Here is an 18,617-nt window from a genome sequence, read left to right on the forward strand (position 1 = left end):
ACAAGATTTTTGTTATCTGCCGCTCATTTGTCTACTTTTGAATGTAAAAATCCTGCTATTGACGACAAATCTTAGTTTTGTTGTTATATGATAGAAAAAAAAGCCAAGATCTATTTTCCCCCTCAGATTATAAGTAATAAAAATGCATAGTCTATAAACTGCACATATTGAAGATATGGAAAAATATACATAGCTATGTATTGGATAAAATAGTTAATCTAGTATTGTGTTAAAGACGGCTTTTATTGTTGAAAGTCCTATGTATAATTCATTGTATGCAGTACCTGGTTTTGAATGTTGGCTTTAGAATGAATGCCTGGCTGCATTACTATTGCTTTGTTTTTGTTATTGTTTTGTCACAGAAATATGTTATTGTTATGAATCTGAGCCCTATTTTCATTTACAATATTTCATGCATATAAATGTTTTTGTCTACTACAAAAGGTTGTCATTCTTTCATTCTTGAACACTATATATTCACAAACTGCATTATGGAGGAACAAAGGAGGGTAGTTCTCAGTTACATTTACTCCTACAACTACATGTACTTGAGTAACTTTTGAAGAAATTGTCCTTCTTAGAGTAGATTTCTCATACGGTACTTTTAACTTCTACTTTCCACTGTGAGTTAATCTTTAAGCAGAAAATGATTCATTTTGATCTTTAATGTAGATGTAGTTAGTTTCTTGCACCATGTTGTTTAGAGTATATTTTCCTTCTGTATTTTCACGCCATTTCCTGGGAATTTTCTTTGTAAATATCACGATTTCTCACAATTTATGGCGTCATTGAAAAGTAATCAGTTTTTCCGCTTGAACAGTTACTCAGTTACTCACAGTACTCAAGTATTATTTTCTCCCAAAACTTTTTTGCTCTTGAGTTATTGTTTGTTTCACTACTTTGTGTAATAATATTTCAAAATAACATTACTCTTACTTGAGTAAATATTTCGGCTACTCTGTGGAGGAGCCATAGATGTAATAATTGGGAGAAGAAGCAAACAAAACTCCACAGCTTTTTTACTGCGAGTGCTGGGTTGTATTACGGTACACTGGGATTTTTAAGGCGATACCATTACATCCATTACGGTCACGTAAATGTTGACGTCATGTTTACGTAGCTGTTTGATTGTGACCCGCCCATTCGGAAACAGACTGAGCAGAGCGAGAGCTGGCGCCTCGGGGACACTACAACAACTGCATTGTCCTGCTCCGTGACTGACATACCTCCGTTTATCACTATATCACTGCACCAAACTCTCTGGAAAGTTTTCTTTTTTATGATTATTTAATCGGGGGCTTTTCCTGCGATCTCAGAGCTTTACCGAGAAAAGTCGACACGGAAAGGTGAGCGAAGTAAACAATTAAGAAACGTGTTTTAACGTTCACATTTTTTTCTCCAATTTTTTTCTTTGGCGAAGTTTTACTTAATTTTAAGCGTGTTTGTACTTTTAGGAAATATTTCTTATCGTTTCGCGAACTTTTCTCTTTACTTTACCGTGTGCTCAAGGTGTTTTTCCCATAGAATAAATTGCAATGGTGGGTTTGAAATGGTTGAAAATCGTCGGTTTAGATGAGTCGAAACTGGGCTGATTTCCACCACTCATAAGCTCCTCAATTATGCATTAGTCCGGCTTGTACACATTTCAGCGTTTATCAGAAGGAAAACAGGTTGGGCACAGAGGAAATAATAGGCTTGAAAGAGCTGAAACTAGATATTCAGAGGACATGCTTTGTGGTGGAGGCAATTTGAGTGGTGAGATGATCAAAGCTTAGCGCGTTTACTGAGGTGAAGGCATGCGCTTAAAAATGAAACAACTCGAGGTACATATTTGATCAGGGATTGATGTTGTAACGTGATGAAAAGGTTTTAATGTAGTTTGTAATAGACAGTATTGTTATGAGTAATGTGAGGGGAAAGCCCTTGTTTTTACTGTCATGGTTTGTGGTTTTGAGAAGCTGTTTGGGAAAAAAAAAAAAGTGTTGTGGATAGAAACACGAAAGATCTGCTGGTGTAAAGGACAGAGGGCGTGGGTGAGGCATGCGTTTGTGTGTTTGTGTACCACTGTTCCAGATTTGTAATGAAGGCAGGTGGTGTTGATGAAGTCTGTTGCTGGCAGGATGTGGTTTACGAACGATGGCAGCTTCTCCTATCTCCACCAGCTGGTATGGACATCAAAAACATGCAGAGGCACTGAGTCAGAGCGGCACCACACCAGACATGTTGCTGGTCATTTCAGGTGAGGGATTTTATGGGGGTTGAGACCAAGGCACACACGGCATGCTGCGACTTGTGTTTGTTTTGTTGTTTCACCACTTGTTGTACCTTGCGTTGTCCTCTTTTTCAAGGCTTGTGGGCAACTTGTATAGCAGTGAGTGACCCGTGTTCAGGGTTTTTTGTAGCTATTTTTTAAGTGAAGGTAAATTCAGCTTGAAAGACATGCAGGTATTGAGTCGTTTAGTATTTAAAGGAACAGGCCACCGTTGTTCCATTCTATGTTCTTACCTGAGCTTAGACGAGTTGATGCGTACCTGTCTGGTATTTGTGCGTGCCCGTGGAAGCTTGGTTGCTTCTAACTTCATCCTGTTTGGAGCTATAGGAATATAGTGGGAGAGGCCAAATGCTAACAACATCTTTGGTATTTTTGCGTGACTGAGGGCACACAGTTCTTCCAGACTGAAATATGTTCTTACTTGAGCTTAGATGAGTTGATACGGACCCGTCTGGTCTTTGTGCCCGTGGAAGAGCGTGGTCGCTTCCAACTTCACCCCAACAACATCTTTGGTCTTTGTGCATGACTGAGCGCACGCACAAAGAACAGACAGGTACGCATCAACTCGTCTAAGCTCAGGTAAGAACATATCTCAGTATGGAAAAACGGTGGCCTGTTCCTTTAAGAATTATTTTTAAAGGACGTTCACATACGATGGACTCAGTCATTTGCATCAGAGACATGGTTCAATGACCCTCTGTAGGCTATTTACCCAAATGCATAATTTACCCAAGAGTCAAGACCAGTCTTTTAATGATTATTGTATTTTGTCAATATATTATGCAATCTACGTTTATTGTGAAGAATTGCACTTTAGGTCAGGCTGACACAACGATATAAAAACAAATTAAGATCTTTCCCTGCAGAAATGAGTCAATCTGGAGTTATATTATATTATGTCCTGTCTATTTTTCCGCCACTCTATGTTCAACAGAAACATGACACTTTTCCCAGCTCTACACTCTTTGCCTTTGTCATGAGTGAGGGGTACATTTCATTCATTTCATTGTTTCTACACCATTAAAGTCTGATATAATGATTCCAACTAACTGGCACAAAATAATTTCACGTTGCACTTTTCGCTCTGCTATTTCTTCCTCCCATATAGAAGCACATGCATCACAAGGTCGTCACGCTGTGCTCTCTGACATTGTAAAAATCCCTGTAATTTTTGTGGAGGTGCTTTTTACAGCTGTCCAGTCATGGGCCAGATCGTTGTGAAGGCTCAGCGTGTGGTGCAATATGATCTGTGGTAATAGTCCCCCGCGAGCGAGCGCAGGCTGAAGGCAATAAAGTGCTGATAATGAGAAACAAGGCGTGAGCCAGGGCGGCTCGGGCAGTGGTTGACTTATAGACGGGGCTAGTGAAGGGAGAAATATCACAGTATGCAACACAATGTAGCATTAAATACCAGAGGAGAACGGTGCTGGTGGGTGTAGAAAGATGAAGTGACATACATTTGATGGTAAAGTGCACATGAATTGTACTAGTCAATGCATTCACACAATGACACGTGGCCATAGGGTTATCAGCTAACTTTTTTTAATGCCAGGCAAGCAGTGTTGTTGCCTAACCACTCGCTTTAATGTCCAAAAAAGTTGCAAAATAACCTAGTGGCTTTTTCCTACTTTTTAAACATTTGTTGTCTTACGTACGTGGACTACGGATGGAAAGTAGCGCAAAGCTAAATCTGGAGCATTTACACAAAGTAACTGTTCTGAGTGTTCATTCATGTGCACTGTCCTCTCCAAATAAACAAATAAAGTAAAGTAAAGCAAGCTCCACATATGGAGATGGGTCCCCGGACACGGTACTGCCACCGCCCACTGCTCCTTACGGGTCGTCCCAGCTGTGTTGAAGGATGGGTCAAAAGGACAAATTCCGATGTACAGTTGCTGTTGTTGTACAAAAAAACAAAGTACCTTAACCTTAAAGTTTGACAATGGAAATTATTTGCTGAGAAGGCGCTCAGACACTTCTGTTTTAGCAAAGAAGGTGTGGTTGGCTTGATTATTAGGAAGTCTAAGAATGCAAATATATTGGCTACTACATATAGTTTTGTCAGTAGCCCATGATTACCTACATATTTTAAAGAGGGGGTATTATGCTTTTTTCAATCACATAGCACCAGTCTATATCACACTACAATGATGACGAAACCTTCTGTTGGTCTGTAAATGCAGTAAATTAGAATAACTGCCTTGTATAAAATTGCTCTCTCAAAATGGCTGTAGTGAATGTCTTTAAGAACCTCTGACCCTTTCCGACACGCCCCCTCCACACGCTGTCTGTGGCATCAGTGGGGAGGGGGTTCTGCTGAGGAGCAGTGGTTGGTTACTCGGCTGGTGACGAAAGCTCGGAGGCGTCTCCAGGAGGTGGGGGCGTTCCTAGGAGGACTCAGGCAAACCTATCCCTAAAATGGCCGCCATCAGAGTTTTTACAGATTACTCAAAAATACGTGAATGTGCCAAGGCAACACTTCAGGCATGTTTTTAATGAGGGAATGACATAATAACATGATGTAAAGCTTGAAAAAGTCCACTTTGCATAATACCCCTCTTTAAGTACATATTTTTAAAATATTTTGCCTTTGTTGCTAGTTTCTATTTCCGCATACTTTCTCCTTTGAAGTTGGTAATGGTTGAGGTAAAAGTGGCTTTCGTCTGCCTTTTTAAAGTGTTTTTTGAACAGTTGTGACGACTCGGATTAAACAAAAATAAAATGTTATTGTTAGCTCTGTTTTCCTCTCTTTTTAAACAAGTGCCATTCATTTACATTTGTTAAAAGCACTTGGGTTTATGTAAAGGGAGACGGTTTATGTACATAAAACATGGTCTGTCAGTGGCTGTGCTGATGCCCATAGGCAGAAAGTGAAACCAGTTTATCAAGACTGAGTGTATACTACATCTATGTGTTTAATGAGTGTTTGCTTTAGGGTCAAACTCCACTATTGTATAAACATGAATCGAAAGGCAGCTGATTTCTGCTCTTATCTCAACATCACTCAGGAGCGCGGTGTGTGAGAGGACAGCCTTCGCCATATACTGCATGCTAATGTGTGGTCGCCTGGTGATGAGTGTGTAGGTGGCAATGGACAACTGCATTATCGCTTCACAGACCGTTGATTTTGACCAGAGTGCATATAATGAAGCACTAAAGGTCATAGCAGGGTTCAAATTATAGGATTAACTTTGTTTGGTTAATGTCTGTGTCATAGGAAACTAGAGTGGCTACTTTTACCAATCAAAATGAACAAAATACAGAGAAAAAACCAAGTGAAACCATAGCCTAAATATTGTTATGGAATGGAAGCTTATTTGTATAATATTTGTATATCCAAATAAGCTTCCATTGATAATTTTAGCTATTATTTAGGATATGTGTGCCAGGAACTGAGGTTAACTCTCGCTTGAACAAACGCAGAATGTCTCTCCTCGCTAGAAAACAAAACGACAAACAAACCACGACTACATTAAAAAAACAAAACGTAAACCACATTCATTGTGTATTTACTTGCTGCTGTTATTGGCACCAACCTACGGTATTTTTTTCTTACTCTAAAAATGTAATAAACAATGACGATGTTCAACAAAAGTGGTCACACAGGTTTTTCTGGTGACTCTCTCCCATGCCTACCCTTTCATTATCACCAATCACCAAGCTATTGTGAACTATGTTGTGTCTTTTTGTATTGTAGTTTCTTTCCCTTCTGTTGCCGAATTCCCTGAATGGGAGATCAGGTTTGGTTCTTATGTGGGTTTGTGAGTAGGGCCATACTATCCCTGTACAACACTCTCCAGGTCAGGTTTCTCAGCATCAAGTCAATCTTATTAAACTAATAGAGGAGCAAATGGACGGGCTTTTTGACAAGGCAGAGTACACGACATTTTGGCAAACCGATGGAGGTTGTTGTTGAACTCACAGCACAGATTTTGTCCGGCATATGCACTGCAGCTCAACCACTGAGCTGCACACGCTCATACTGAAGCTCTAACCAGTTGTCCTTTTCTTGAGTTTGTCTTCTCTCCATCTGCCCCTTCTATTTTCCCATTGTAAATCAAACCTTTGTAGACTCTGTAGTTACATTAGGTGAAGATGGTTCACTCGGATACAATTGACTCTTCTGCTGAATTCACCCTGTTATCCTTGTGCCGCTGCCAGACTCTAGACTCCATCAGGTCAGGCCATGCAGAGCAATGGCCACAGTTTCACAATCTTTTATGTTGCATTTGAGTCCTATTTGGCTTTCTAACAAGCCTATCATGTGATTAGTTTGACCTCTTGTTGTAAAACCCTGGCTCGAAATAACTGCAGAAAACTCCCGGGACCTATGAATTCAAAAAGATCTTGACAATTATTGGAAGTTTAATGGAAACTTTGGGTACTCATTTAACTTGGTTTAATCGACCCACATGAGCCCATTTTAGGACAGTAAAAGAGTAACCTACCTAAGTGTCACTCGAGTCGCTTTGTTCGATTTATTGGCTGCTGCCACAAAGAATAATCTGTTATGATAGTGCATGTGACCACTGCTTATGGGACTGAAGAATTTTGCAATGGATTGTGCAACCCTACCACTGCTGCTCCTTATTTTAATCTGAAAATGTAGCCAGGCATATCAAATTTAGCCTTTCTGTATTGCCATAAGAGTGGCTTTTGTTTCTCTACTCTACTGTATTTGCTCTGTCAGTTTGAGGGCTCGAGCTTGCCTGAGGAAAGTGCGTAAACCTTTTCAATGAGCGCTGAGTGAAAAGAACTATTATAGGTCAAGGTGAATGTATTAAATCACATTATGTCGCTCTTGTACGCAGCCACGAGCAGAACACACACGGCAGGAGATCTGGGATTATGAAAAAGGTCAAAGATCACCTATATTAGAGTGACGTAAGCAAGGTATTTCAGTGATATTAGTTCAAACTATGAGCTTTTAAATCCCAGTCTTGGCACGTATGCAATGTGTGAAGTAATGGCTGTGTCTACACCTATTGTGTTTTTTCAGTACAGCGTTCCAGTGCCGTCGAATGTATAAGCAAATAAGGACCGGGCCCTTGTGTTGTTTTGTTTGGATGACACTTAGATCCAGTAAATAATATTTTACCAAAAATTGACTGCACACCTAAAAATATTGCACAATAGACTAGTCCTCCTGACCAAACCTAGAGCTGCTGAACCGGCTCCCGATAATAAGCTCCATATTTTATATTAAGATTTCGATCAGATTTGAAATGGTCGTTTATAAAAGGAAGAAAGAAAGAAAAGAAATATAACTAATTGAGGAATCAGTGGTTTGTAGCTTGTACAGCTCTATGCCGAAAGGGGCTATAAGTGGGTAAATGTTCTTGGGTCAGTGGGAGCAGGAGAGTGAATATTGTTTGTAATTTTCAGGCCCAGTGATCACATTGAAAGCAGCTCAGTCACTTGTTTGTTGGATTCAGTGCGAAACTGTGGGGGTCAAAGCTCTAACAGACTATTCTGCAATTCCAGGTTTGAGACCACAGTGACACGTCACATATGCACAATGTAAACAATTAGAAGTATTATGCAAATTGTATTTCAGTGTCATAAAGGTTAAAAAAAAAAAAAAATGTTTTAGATTTTTCTTTATATTTATATGACCGTGAAGTCATTTCCTTGTGTATGTGTGTGACCCTTGTGACTTTTCGTCCATGGTACAAAAAGAAGAACTGTGCTTTCCCTTACAAAATCATCTTCATGCATGACAACGCGACATGTCATGCTGTACGTATTATAGAAGGTTCATGCGCAACTGCAGCCTCTGGAGGGTCCTACATCTTGATGTTCGGGAGACTCCAGAGGCACCAGCAGCTTCAAATACCTGTTTGCTGCAGCTGTTCTTTTAATCTGATGAATTTGTCTGGTAGAAACCGTCTTTATTGTGCCTTTATCTGCACAAACCCGTGTGTGCTCTGAATCAGCCACAAATCTCTTAACAGTAGGATGATCACGCTTCATCTTTCATGAAATATCAAAGGTTTTCATATCTAGTTACAAGGCATTTAACTATTTTACGCTTTTCATCAGCAGAGAGATCCTTTTCTTTCCCATATTGCTTCCAAATTGTGGTCTGCTTAATAATGGTTAATGCCCTTTTTCAGTAGTTTCCCCCCTAACTGGGCTTAACAACTTATCATCACAGGGATCATCAAAGAACCCAATCCATGAGTTTCATAAAAAAAATGTTTTGGTTATTTTGTTTTACGTTTTATGACACTGAAATACAATTTGCATGATAATTGTTAACAGTGTCAAAACCTGTGGCCTCTACACAGGATGGGATCCGACTGCTTCCTGTTTCCTGTTCTATCTAGGAAGTGGCGGTGTTCTTTTGGCTGCCAAACCAGGAGGAGAAAGTGCAAGCTGAACATAGACAAAGGATGAGTCCCAAAACATGCACGAAGCATTTAAAATTACAGGGACAACATTGAAAGCCTTCACTAGGGATAAGCGATATTGGAAAGTTGGGCCGATATCGATAATTTCCAGCTCACTGATATAGACACTGGATATTAATATTTGCACTTTATTTTGTGACGAGAAATTCTTCAGCATTACTCTCCATGAGATCTGCATGTCTCATTACTCTGTGTTTGTGCTTGTTACTCTCTCTCTATTGACCCCAGTGTCGCAGCCTGTTGCTCTGAGCCCCGTCCACCGCATGTTCATGATTGAGGCCAGGGAGAAGCTGCGCTGACGCACGCTGGCCGGTGACTCATCCCTACAGCGGAGAACGTTTCTTTGGGTGTCCTTTTTTTTGCATTTGGATTTTCGCCCTTGGAACATGCGCGTCGTGTGGGCATGAAAGGCAATCATTGTGAGCTCAGGTTGTGCGACTGCGTGACTTCAATAACCAGCCCATGTCCATTAGTTCTGGATGTGCAGTGCACCTCAAACGACACAAAAGGAGCGGAGCGTCATGAATGGCCTCTCCAGGGCTATTACTTTGAATGAATGACCTTATTTTTGCCTATAGTGTTGAGTGCTTAACATGTTTAGCACTAGGTTTGTTCTGATACCAATACTGATCTTATACCAGAGATATTAGATTTTCTGCATTGTCCCACAGAATCAAGTGGACTGTGTTTCTAAAAAAAAGTGCTAAAAACTGATTTCACGGAGAAATGGTTAATGTTAGCTCTTTGATGCCTTGCCTTTGTTGCGAAAACAGAACTGCCACAGAATCGAGCTGCGTAGTGACTTGCAATGGCTGACCTCGGATTTAGTGTCTTCAGGCCTCGCTGTTGGTTTTACGTCAGCAGTATTTGATTGAATTTTTATGTATTTTTTTAATGGAGAGAAGTATGCAAAGTTTTCACCGCTTCCCTGTGTTTATGCTGGTTTGTTTACTTTGGTTACTGCTGTTTCCACGATCACCCTCAACCTGTCCAGGGACTGTCGGTGAAAATGAGCATTATTTGCTGTAACCTGGCACATTCTTTTCTTCTTTTTTTTTTAGGCTAATGGCTTTTGTGCATTGTGCAAATAGTTAATTTTGACCAATACTCAAGATCTGGAGCTTTGTCCACTAGCTGCACTGTAGTCGCTGGTTGTCCCTGTAGGGAAATTTATAACATTTTCTGATGATTCTCATTCTGAGAAAATACATAAATTCATGTAATGAAGCTGCTGAGTAAAATGGGACAGAAACGGCAAATATAGGCGGAAAATGTTCTTCCTAGTTCACCTTCTATGATGGTATGCTGTATCTAATCCAAGTGTGGAAGAAACAAAGAAGGCCCTGTGTCGGTCCCTCAGAAGGTTCCCTTTTCTAAGTTTTCCATTTTCAGGCTTAAGTTCCCCTAGAGTCTTGTTACAGCACATTTTCCTCTTGGATTTCTCTTTCCCACCCTGGGCTCTACTTCTTTGTGCTGCCACTGTGTCCTAAGTGACTTGCATCTGCTTCTCCCATGATGGTTGAACAGAGAATGGACAGAGAAAGAGATGACATTCGGAAGGCGGGAGAGAGAAAGATCGGATTGGGTATTGAAGGGTGCTGTTCAGCTTTGTCCAAGCTTTGGTCCAATGATTAAATAGCTCTTGTGTCCTTGGTTTCTTAGACTTTTACTGTTGTAATGCCACATTTAGCACTTTTGCTGAATGAGAGGAAGCAGAACTTCCTGACACTTAAATTTCACGTGTACTGAAAGACACAGTTTGCTGGTCAGTGTGGTGTAATTTCATGTGAAAGTAGTGCCCTTTTGTATAATCCTTGTTTGCGTGAGGACCATGGGGACATAATGGACTGAGATGTATTTATAGTTTGCTGAAAATTAATAAATAAATGCCTATTGCCTATGATATGTGTGTAAATGTGGAACACACTGTTTGTTGAAATGGTGTTGAAATGTAGTAGATTTTACAGAACATCTGCACCTCTAGCTTAATATTTGGTGTGCGTTCCTTCTCTTTTTTATGAAATGGAGTCTCCTGGTTCTACCCCTACCAGTATTTCTCCTTTTGAACGGCTCTGCGCATAAACAGATCAATTACAGATGCTCTGGCTGTAATGCAATACAGATTGTTCAAACAAAAAAGGCTTAAATCGACAGCGGCACATTATACTGCTGTGGCTTTTTCGCACATTAGCGTTGTTGTTGTCATCGTCCCGTGCTAATAAATCAGTGCTGTGATCATGATGTGAAAAGTGTGATGTGCCCCATTGAGCTGGTATTTGCTGCATCAGCAGCTCCTACGGGCGCTGACCTGTCCAGAAAACACTATAATGGAAAATTCCATCGAACCAAGGGTTGCTCCTGTCCTGATGTACAGCGGCTGTACTGGAGTCAGTGAGAAAAAACAAGAATGGAAATGAACAGTCTGTTTATAAATCTGAGTAAAAAAAACAAGAGATCCCAAGAGATTTTTCAGCATCGACAAATAAAGCTGGATATGCAGACTTTATACATAGCAGTTTGACCACAACCCATTTATAATTCATGCCCATAATCGCTTTGACACTGGTGTGTAGCGTAAATGGGTTGTGTTCACGTGGCCTCTCACCATTACTCAGAGTCAACAGTGATATAGTGTGGTGGTGGAGACAGGTGTTTTTCAGAAAGTACTTTAATCCACATGTCTCAAAAACACAGTTTTGAGGATCATTTGTGATCATTTGAGCTGTTTACATTCATTTAGTTACAGACGTCATATCATTACACAGTAATGCAAGATCAAAAGGAGTAGGCTGAAGCTGAAGCTTATGTGCGCCTACCCCTATTTGTTGATCAAGATTATTTCAGGTTTTGTGTTGCTGAAGGAACACTGGATGTTCCCATACCTTTCTCCACCACTTGTTTCCACCACGGAAAACTCGACGGCGCTTCTTACGTCAGCAGTCACTGGAGTGAAATGCCTCTGGAGGTCTGGATATAGATGTACGTTTGGAGTGTCTGTGGTGGGGACTACAGTGGCATGTTATCAGTTTGCTCTGCTGACTGACTGGCCTTATCATTATTACGTAGAAGCTCCAGTCACCAGCTTTTCCCGTGTGCACGGCTCTACTGCAGACCTGCAACAGCTGGACTGCATAAGCATAAGCTTAATAGTAGCAATGAATAAAGAAACACTTGAGTTTTCTCTTTGCATATCAGTTTGGCCTGGGTCTTGCAGCTGTACGTGGATTTTACACTTAAACAATATATTAACGTGCAAAAGCTTTGTTTAATGCAGACAGCATGCCGACTGCCTTTAGTTTATATGAGCAAAATGAGTAATAAGGGATGTAATTTAGTTGCGGACACAGTTATAAATCTTTTGTTTCTTTACTTACCTCTAGGCACACCTTGTGGTTAGCACAACTTTGCAATAATAATGTCATAATAAAAGTAGGGATGCACCGATCCGATTCTGGTATCCGATATTGGAACCGATACTGGAAAATATACGATATTGGGTATCGGCTACAAATATCCGATACTGAACCAATACCAGTTTTGGCTCTCAATACCATAAAAACACAACTTTTACCACCTAAATCTAAGTGAATACGGGCATGCTTTATATCATTTTGAACCTCCAGAAGAATTCAGTTGCTGAGTTAGTTTGAACCTTCACAAGGTATTTTTGATCGCCGCACAAAATGCTGTGGTTAGCATCAGTATGCTAAAGCTAGCAGGAGCATGCTAATGCTAATGAAAACTGATCAAGGCTGGGTCAAAAACTATGATAGAAATACCTCATGTAGCCTAATAAAGTAAAATAACCACTGCTGAAGCCAAGTGTTTGTATTTTAGTTTAAGAAATAATTCATCAAACATATTTGTAATGATCAGATCACTTCATGTGAGTTGTTTATAATAATCAAGTTTTCACTTTAGGGTAGAAATGTCATCCTTGTTAAATCTTTATCCAAGAGTTTGTCAATAGATATAATTGATAATTGATCTGTAGCATCATTACAGTAAAATATGACTTTATTGATCTTAAAATGGAGAAAAGAGTCACTCAGAGAAAGCCATTTTTAAGAGAGTCTCTTGGTATCGGTAAAAATCGGATATCGGCAGATACTCAAAGCCTGGTATTGGTATCAAAAAAGCTGGATCGGTGCATCTCTAAAAGGCTATAGCACCTCAGACATTCTCTGTTATTGCATTAAGTTGTTCAGTATTTTGTTGGCAGTGATCAGTGACTCATCAGTTCAATTTCTGACTGAGCTGTCATTTGAATGTCATTTCCTGTGTCGACCAACTCAGCCGTGCATCGGATCATGAATGTGGCACCACCAAACCTCAACCAAAGACCTTGTTCTTTTATTCTACGCAAACATCTCTACATTGAATCAGCGTCATTGCATTTTCCCAATCTTACAAAAGGCCCACACGTATGTAACCTATAGCGTGTGGAGTTGAGAATTTTGTGCTTGTGTGTGTGTGTGTGTGTGTGTGTGTGTGTGTGTGTGTGTGTGTGTGTGTGTGTGTGTGGGGGCGGGAGCGGGAGCAGGAGGCGGGTCGTGCAGAGCTGTTCATGATCACATTAGCTTCATATCTATTGAGTTAAGGCTCTGCTCTCTTTGGACAACACAGAGATGACACGCTCTGCACTTGTACAATAGGCCCGGGCGGCTGTGAGTGTGAGGGGAACAAAGCATGGCCAATTGGATTAAGAAATTTCTAGCTTATTCTCAAGCCGTCGTCTGTACTGGATTGTTTTAGAGTCAAGGACGTTTTGCTTCTCACCTCAAGAGGCTTCGTCAGCAACTTACCAACTCTAGCAGCAACCTGTACTCTTGTATAGTTCTAATATAGGTCTTTGAACAAGTCGAGTGACCCCCCCTCCCTTCAAAGAATAAGAAGTCACATTGTCCTCACCTCTAGCATTTACCACCTTTTCCACAGTGAAAACTCCTCCCAACTGTGAGCTGGTTATGAAACAAGCTCACACTAAATGCGTTCAATAAAAGCACTTTGAATTTACTTGTTATTTATTCAAGAAATGTCGTTGCTTCTTCAGATGTTCAAATATACGTGTTATGCGTGTTGCACAGTCTAATTTAAACATATTGTGTAAGTAGTCTTTTCTCTTCAGATGACTTTCTCGTCTGTGATATTTTTCTAATAAAAGCACGTCTGCCAGGGTATAATTATTGGCTAACAAAATGGTCTGGTGTCACGGATGATGCAAGTCCCACTTTGAAGTAAATGGTCCTGTGTTGGGTCGCCCTGTCCCTAAATCACTGTTGCCATGGCGATGACAGGGCAGCCAGCAGGACATGGTGGTCACTGTCAGTCACCTAATGTGCTGGAGATGAGGGCATGACTGAGTCTAATGGACATGTGCTCTCCTGTTCCTCCAGCAGGTGTGTGTCCAGCAGTCATGTCTTCTGAGGCCACGCCCATCGAGGCACCGCGACCCATGACCCCTCCGCTCATTTCTCCAGGGTCACCACGCTCCCCGGTCTCTCCGACATCAGGTAAGTCAAACCCATCAGGTCCTTTAAAAGTCTGGGTTTAGCGCCCCACCAAATAAAGGATGTGTTTTTAAATGAATATAAGCTCTTTTTATATTTGACTGTGGAGGAGCCCAGTTGTTCATGTGATGTCAATGTCATGAGTACCTGAAATGTTTGGGTGGTGGGCACATGATGGGACAGTTGCATTACTATGGTCTTGTAGGTAATTAAGTAATTATGATTAGTAAGTTTACCTTAAAATGTGGGAATAGAAAAAAGTCATGTCCACGGTTGTAAAGCATATACAATTTGACATTTATCAAGTGTTTGACCGGCTCAAAGCCGCAACAAAACGGTGGAGACGAGCGAGCAAAAGTGCGGAAAGAAAGAATTTATTTATAGAAAGGAAAAATAACGTAACAAACCAAGATAAAGGCAAACAAAACATAACTAAACTTAAATGAGCGAGTGGAGTCGATGAGACCAGTGGCAGCAGGTGGATCACAGGCTGCAGGAGTGTGGAGGAGAGGCAAGACCTGCACACAGACTGTTTCTGGTCTGCATGCCGATCAAGACTATCAGCAGACGAGCAGCTCCTGGGCAGAGGAGGCAAAGGGAGGAGCAACAACATGGGCAGCAAAACCCCAATATACCACCCTGGGTCATAACAGATGGAAAGCTACATTAAAACAAATTGTAACAAAGTGCTGTGTAACAAAGGAGTGCAGGATAAAAATAACCTACAAACACAATTATTGAAAGTATTTTGTGCCAGCCCTAGTAATTAACTGTACATTGTGTGAAAAGTGTCTTTACTCTTTAAAAATATGATGTAGAAAAACTGGTTCTTCAAAGACTTTGAGTTCTGGCTGATATTTTCTCAATTTGGTCCCAAAACAGTTGCGATGGATCTGTGTGATGTGCAGAATTGTCCGTTTTTATAATTTCAATAATTTACCATTTCTGTTTGTTCTTTTCATCATTGTAGTCGATGTTTTTGATGAGACGTTAAAAGTGGAAAGACAGAATGCATGTAATTACCATGTTGGGACATGTTTGTCTTGTCAGAGTCGCTCCGGCTCCCTGCGTGCAGACATAGAGAGCGCTCCCCATCCCCGATGAGAGGTTACCTCATCCCCAGCCCCCTGCCCACACGCCGCAACAGGACCTGCTCTGCGTAAGGCCAGCTGCTTTGTCACAACTACATATGCAAACTACTGTAAGGGCGGCACGGTGGCACAGCGGTTAGCGCTCGTGCTTCACAGCTAGAATGTCCTGGGTTCAATTCCCACCTGGACGGGGTCGTTCTGTGTGGAGTTTGCATGTTCTACCCTGTGTCTGCGTCAGTTTCCTCCGGGTACTCTGGTTTCCCCTACCACTAAAAACGTGTACAATAGGAAGAGTGTGTTTGAGAGTGCGAGTGTGGTTTGTTCATTAACATGCATTGTCCCTACCAAATAAACCAATAAACAAATTAAATATCTGGTCAATAGCTTCCCTTTGGTTTGTTTTTCCTGGATATCGTTAAATAAAGAACTGCAAGCCACTCCGCTGTGCACATGATTATCGGGCTTTCAAATTTGCAATAGAGGTGCGATTGTAAACTAGAAATGCTTTGTCCCTTCCTGTCCCTGTGCTCACCCTGTGCCCCTCTCTTACAGGACAGCCCGGGCAGCAGAGGGACCTATGTTTACTGGTGTGTGTAAATGCTTCTCCCGCTCCAAAGGCCACGGCTTCATCACGCCATCGGACGGGGGCAAAGACATCTTTGTCCACATCTCTGAGTGAGTTGCACTTGTTAGTACTGAGGCCAAGTCGCACAACACAGAAATGGTTCAGAACAACGCCTCAAAATGCAAAAATGGTGAAGTGAAAGCTAAACGGAACATTTTGCCCAATAAATGGAATAAACAACATCTATTCTCATCCTTGTTAGACAGGCAGCAAACATAAACATGCAAAACTGAAACATGTTTATGTTTCAGTTTTACAATAGCTTGGTTAATCTTTTATCTTGTGATTTAGCAACATATCACCAGTTTGCCACAGTTTGACTTCATCCTCATTGGGTTCAGGAAGTTTTCAGACCTTATACATTTATCACTAATGTGGCTTGGTGTGTTTCAAACATTCATATGAGTTCATGTCCGTAGTATATTCCATTCATTCATGCATGATATAGAAAGCAAAGTCCCCATAGGAGTCTAAATTTAGTTTTCATTGTATTGTCAACATATTAATATAGGAATTAATAGAGGGTATGAATACTTCCTGAGCCACCCATGGCAACGAAGATATTGTTATAAAACAATTGCATGGAGCCCCCTCAGATACAAAGATGGCTGCAGCTGCAGGAGAGAGTAGGAGGACTGGTTATGTGCTGCTGACCTTCATTGAGGTGCTTTTATTTTCACCCACAGGGGTTAAAACACTCTATCACTCACCCACATACTTAAAGCAAGTACTGCAATCAGAATATTTATCTTGCGTTTAATTTCAACTCCATTCACGCTTTGATGGACCTGCAATGCCAGCCTTTTGTAGTGTAGTGTTTTTACATATTTGATGGAAGCGTAGGGCTTCAATAAACTAATAACAAAAGGGGAAGAGAATAAAAGATGAACTGAATAGACTTTTTATATCCTGCATAAAAACTGTAGATGCAGTTGATCAGGGGTCTCCAACAGGCGGCCCGCGGGCCACTGACGAGATGAGATGATTCAATCCGGCCGATGACTTGTAGAGCACAATTCCTTGAGTTTGTCAAGAGCAAGTCGCTAGCCCATTCCTGTGCGGAGTTATGAATTTTTAAAGAAATAACCAGATGCTCACTCCAGCCACTAGGGGGAAGCATACTATAGTTTTTGTTTATCGACCCTAGCTAAAAGAGCGATCTCTGTTATTGTTTACTTCCGCAATTTTCGCCGGGTGCTTTGGTGAATGGTAGGCAACCGCTGATGCATCCAGGTCTCGGTTTTATAAAATGATAGATCTGTTACAGCGCAAGAGAAGCAATGCCCTGTTTATGGACATTGTTTTTGCCGATCATAGGATTTTAATACAAATTCGATCAACGGATGTGACGACATCACGATCGCTCGTATACACTTCCGCTATATTTTGGCTCCCACCGAAATTCACTTGGAGACCCCTGCAGTAGATTCTTTCTGATATCCAATATTTGTTTTCATGTCCTTTTGTAATGTGTGGCTTTTAAAAATATAAATGCTCAGATGAAAACATTACACATAATGTAAAATTTGCCTATGTTTATTTTTGCATCAAGTCCATATTAGTGCAGGTTTCCATTAGGTAATACTTAGTGACTGAATTCTGAAGGTTCTGAGCTTTCAAGTGAGGTCAGGCATGCCCATTTGTTTTTGTGTCCTTTTCTATTCAGCAAAACTAGCAGGAGTGCATCCTACATGTGCCTTCTTTGAGTGTATATCCACACCTTTTTTAAAAACCTGTCTTAACAATGCATTCTTTGTCCCGCAGCATTGAGGGCGAGTACGTCCCGGTGGAAGGCGACGAGGTGAGCTACAAAATGTGCTCCATTCCTCCCAAAAATGAGAAGGTCCAGGCTGTGGAGGTCACCATCACCCACCTGAAGCCGGGCACCAAGCATGAGACCTGGAGCGGCCACGTCATCAGCGCATGAACATGCACAGGCTACAAAGTGGACTGCTAACACCAAGCAAGATGTGTCTGCTCTTCATTGGGTCAGGGTTACTCTTACCATGTGAAAGAAGTTGTAGACATGCAGTATAGTTGGATATATGGACTCATAACATAGCGTGGATGTGTGAATTTCTTGATGGTATTCCTTGATTTAGCAACAGTTATTGTTTGGGTTTAGCGATGTTTGAGGCTAACGTTGTGAGGGAAGCATGAATGGGCACTCCCCTGTACTATGGTTCTATAGAGGGGGCCAGTGTTATGACAGCTGTGTACATGATGACAATGCCTGTGCCGGCTCTAAACCATCTGTAGCTTCGTTGATATTGTTTGAGTGGTCTATAATTGAATTAAAGCATTTATAAATGGCATGTGCGTACTGAAATTGTTATTTCTATTTTATTTGGACAGTTAATTTCAAATACAGACTTGTCTTACAAAACTAGTTTGCTGAGGACACTGTTTTAGTGGTACACTACTGCCATCTTCTGTTTTGTTCTGGGTACTACAGTCCAATGTAGCGTTAATTTCGTCAACTAAAATATTTAGTCTTAATTTTAGTCAAAGTGATATTTTTGACGACTAAAATTGGACTAAGACTAAATTAAAAGTTTCTCATGAGACTAAAACTGTGACTAAAAAGTCCAGATATTTTAGTCGACTAAAATAAGACTAAATAAAAATGAAAGGGAGAGACTAAAATCATCCAAACTTCTATTGACCGTCTGAAAGAGCCTCAGATCATGTAAATTCACTGCCAAA

General features: G+C 40.9%; 1 protein-coding gene across 2 annotated transcripts; it reads left to right on the forward strand.

The window, feature by feature from the left end:
* The first annotated feature begins 1,140 nt into the window (after positions 1 to 1,140).
* On the forward strand, positions 1,141 to 17,990 carry carhsp1 (calcium regulated heat stable protein 1). Of its 2 annotated transcripts, none has more exons than XM_079563930.1 (5): positions 1,141 to 1,346; positions 14,082 to 14,198; positions 15,246 to 15,354; positions 15,839 to 15,961; positions 17,676 to 17,990. In XM_079563930.1, exons 2-5 carry the CDS (start codon positions 14,102 to 14,104, stop codon positions 17,836 to 17,838), a joined length of 492 nt encoding a protein of 163 aa, XP_079420056.1. In that variant the 5' UTR covers positions 1,141 to 1,346; positions 14,082 to 14,101; the 3' UTR covers positions 17,839 to 17,990. The 2 variants fall into 2 exon arrangements, with proteins under 2 accessions (XP_079420056.1, XP_079420057.1); XM_079563931.1 differs by having other exon boundaries at positions 14,085 to 14,198.
* Positions 17,991 to 18,617: the final 627 nt, after the last annotated feature.

This window comes from Gobius niger, assembly GCF_951799975.1.
Source record: "Gobius niger genome assembly, chromosome: 10".
Taxonomy (NCBI): Eukaryota; Metazoa; Chordata; class Actinopteri; order Gobiiformes; family Gobiidae; genus Gobius; species Gobius niger.